General features: G+C 49.9%; 1 protein-coding gene across 1 annotated transcript; it reads left to right on the top strand.

Annotated features, from left to right (window-relative positions):
• Positions 1 to 706: 706 nt before the first annotated feature.
• On the top strand, positions 707 to 2,411 carry LOC125523542 (22.3 kDa class VI heat shock protein). Its single transcript, XM_048688573.1, has 2 exons — positions 707 to 1,088; positions 1,880 to 2,411. Exons 1-2 carry the CDS (start codon positions 782 to 784, stop codon positions 2,131 to 2,133), a joined length of 561 nt encoding a protein of 186 aa, XP_048544530.1. The 5' UTR covers positions 707 to 781; the 3' UTR covers positions 2,134 to 2,411.
• The last annotated feature ends 202 nt before the right edge of the window (positions 2,412 to 2,613 follow it).

Consider the following 2,613-nt stretch of genomic DNA (forward strand, 5'->3'; position numbering starts at 1 on the left):
GGCAAACAATTTTTGAAGTCCTGAAAATTTATAAATACATTTTTTTTTCTTAAATTGTGAACGCTGTCATGCTAGAACAAAATTTAAATATTTGAACATTTTTCTTAAAATGGAACAATTCCCATACATTTTATAAAAACACAATTTTAAATTTGAAAGAAGGGAACAATTTTTGAAGATTTGATTTTTTAAAATTTAATTTATATATTAGTAAAAAATAAAAGTAAAATAAACCGAATTTAAAAAGAAACTGAAAAATGGAAAGAAAAAGAAAAGGACCAAGATATCCCGCGAACGTTCGCTGTGAGGGGTTGGTATTTACAAACGTTTTAGATAATTTTTTTGGGGGAATCACACTCACTTTATTGCTCTATAGAAAGTTGTGAAGGAATTACATGTGGGTTTATAAATGAAATATATGAGTATATGACGCCGTTGTGGCAAAAAAGAAATCTATACATACCGGGCATCCTCGGCCCATTAGCCCGCCAAGTCCGCCGCGCCCGACGGAAATAAAGATCCAGGCGATGAAAAAGGCGGGAATCACACAGTAGATCAAAGCAGAGCCAGCCAACTCCGGGCGGAATCGCCTCCCACGCTTTGCTTTCCGCAAAGGCCAATCAGCTCCACCACCACCACCGCCCCCGGCCGCTCCCCATGCCCCACCGCCAACTCCACCACCACCGTACGTGCCCCGTACTATATAACGCGAGCACCCTCGTCCACACCCCCTCAGCCCGCTCCCCTGCCTGCCTTCGATCCCCACCACCAGCCAGCGCCGATGCCGCGGCGAGCGATCGAGGTCCGGGCCGACGGCGCCGCGCCCAAGTGGTGCATGTCGCTGCTGGAGAACACCTTCACGGCGTTCCTCAAGTCCCCCGGCGCCGACGCCGACACCAAGGCCGTGTTCGCGGAGGGCTCCCTGTTCAGCCCCTACCTGTTCGGCAAGTTCTTCGACCCGGCTGATGCGTTTCCGATGTGGGAGTTTGAGTCCGACGTGCTGCTCGCCGCGCTCCGCCGCGGCGCCCGGACCACCGTCGACTGGGCCGAGAACGACTGCGAGTACTGCCTCAGAGCCGACATACCAGGTACGTGCCCCGTACGCACACAGCTCGCTCCATCGATTGTTTCACAGTACAAGATCGGCTGTGTTCGTCTGTTGTCGAAGATGACTTAACTTGAGTAGTAACAAAAGTACAGTAGTACATACGATCAGATTTTTGTTCAAGCTTCAAACTGAAACCTCTGTCCCAAGTGACAAAAGTACCAAAGTTTTAGCATAGATTCGCCGTTCCAGTAAATGCATGTATGATTTGACCTCTGTACCAAGTGCACGGGTTCCACTCCCGGTCGATTTAGCTGCGTTGATTGTCTAGGAATATATCGACCAGCAGATGTCTAGATGAACGAGCTTAGTAAGTTACCGTGCTCCTCTACTGTCCGTCGATCAACAACACCTCAGAAGATGCCACACGGCTTGTGTAGGAATCCAACACCTTTGCATTTCGCCACATATATCAAGATGTTCTTACAAGATTGCAACTTGCTAGCTATCTACTAGAGGGGTGTGCTCGTGTGTGCTTTCCCCGTTGCTATCCCTTTGCTTTTGCCGCAGCACTATAGTCATGGTCACGTGCAGCCTTCTGTCGCCGTCGCTTTTTCTTGGCAAATTATTCGTTGCGTCTGCGTGTGGCGCACCACTTTGATCCAGACCAGTCTAGTGCCGCTTGCTTGCGGAAAAGCGAGCGGTAGATTGTGCCACACGATTGCCAAAACCAACAAAGCCAAGCACACTTGCACCGTTATCATATCGTATTGTACACATGGTACTTGTGCAGTATCTAGCACTAAATTTTGCTATCTTTGACATGATCATCAGGTGGAAGAAAGTGCGACGTGGAGGTAAGCGGCGACGGCGCAAAGGTGGTGGACGTGAGCGGGCTATGGCGGGCGCCGCCGGCGGACGGCCGGGACTGGCGCGCCGGCCGGTGGTGGGAGCACGGCTTCGTGCGGCGCGTGGAGCTGCCGGAGGACGCCGACGGGGGCAGGGTGGAGGCCTACTTCGACGACGGTGCGGGGTTGCTGGAGATCAAGGTCCCTAAGAGGAGCAGCGACACGCACCAACAAGCCTGAGAGAACCGGAACCTCTCGACGCCCGCAACTGGATTGGATCAGACTAACCGGATGCATTTGCCGGTGAAAGGCAATTATTCTCCTTCTGATGTGATGATGAGCAGTTGATGGCGACTGAAAAGGCCGCGTAATCTCGGTAGAAATTCGGAAAGATATGGCTGAGACGAAAAGGAGCGAGGATTACCTATCTATCCATTGCATGATGTTGCAAATCCAATGTAGTAGTAGTAAAATATGTTCTTCAGTTCCACTGTGAATAAATGACTAATTAATCAGCAGTGCCGCTGTTAGTTTGGGTCGTCCATCGAATGGGCTAGGGCATCGATATGATTCTAGATTAGAGGAATATATAGGCAATGCGCGACTTTTGAAAGGTTGATTCTCTCGTTTCTTTCGGCAGGATGCATCTCCATCAGTCGTCAGTCATCACCCCTAGCCCCTTTATCCCCAGTGGGCACATGAGCATCAGAGCTGTGACGA

Source organism: Triticum urartu, chromosome 1 (genome assembly GCF_003073215.2).
Source record: "Triticum urartu cultivar G1812 chromosome 1, Tu2.1, whole genome shotgun sequence".
NCBI lineage: Eukaryota > Viridiplantae > Streptophyta > Magnoliopsida > Poales > Poaceae > Triticum > Triticum urartu.

Bases quoted from the DNA above. Each gene is read 5' to 3' on its own strand.
- LOC125523542 (XM_048688573.1), top strand. From the start codon at position 782: ATGCCGCGGCGAGCGATCGAGGTCCGGGCCGACGGCGCCGCGCCCAAG. The intron at 1,089-1,879 runs GTACGTGCCCCG...CATGATCATCAG, and splicing joins CCTCAGAGCCGACATACCAG to GTGGAAGAAAGTGCGACGTG.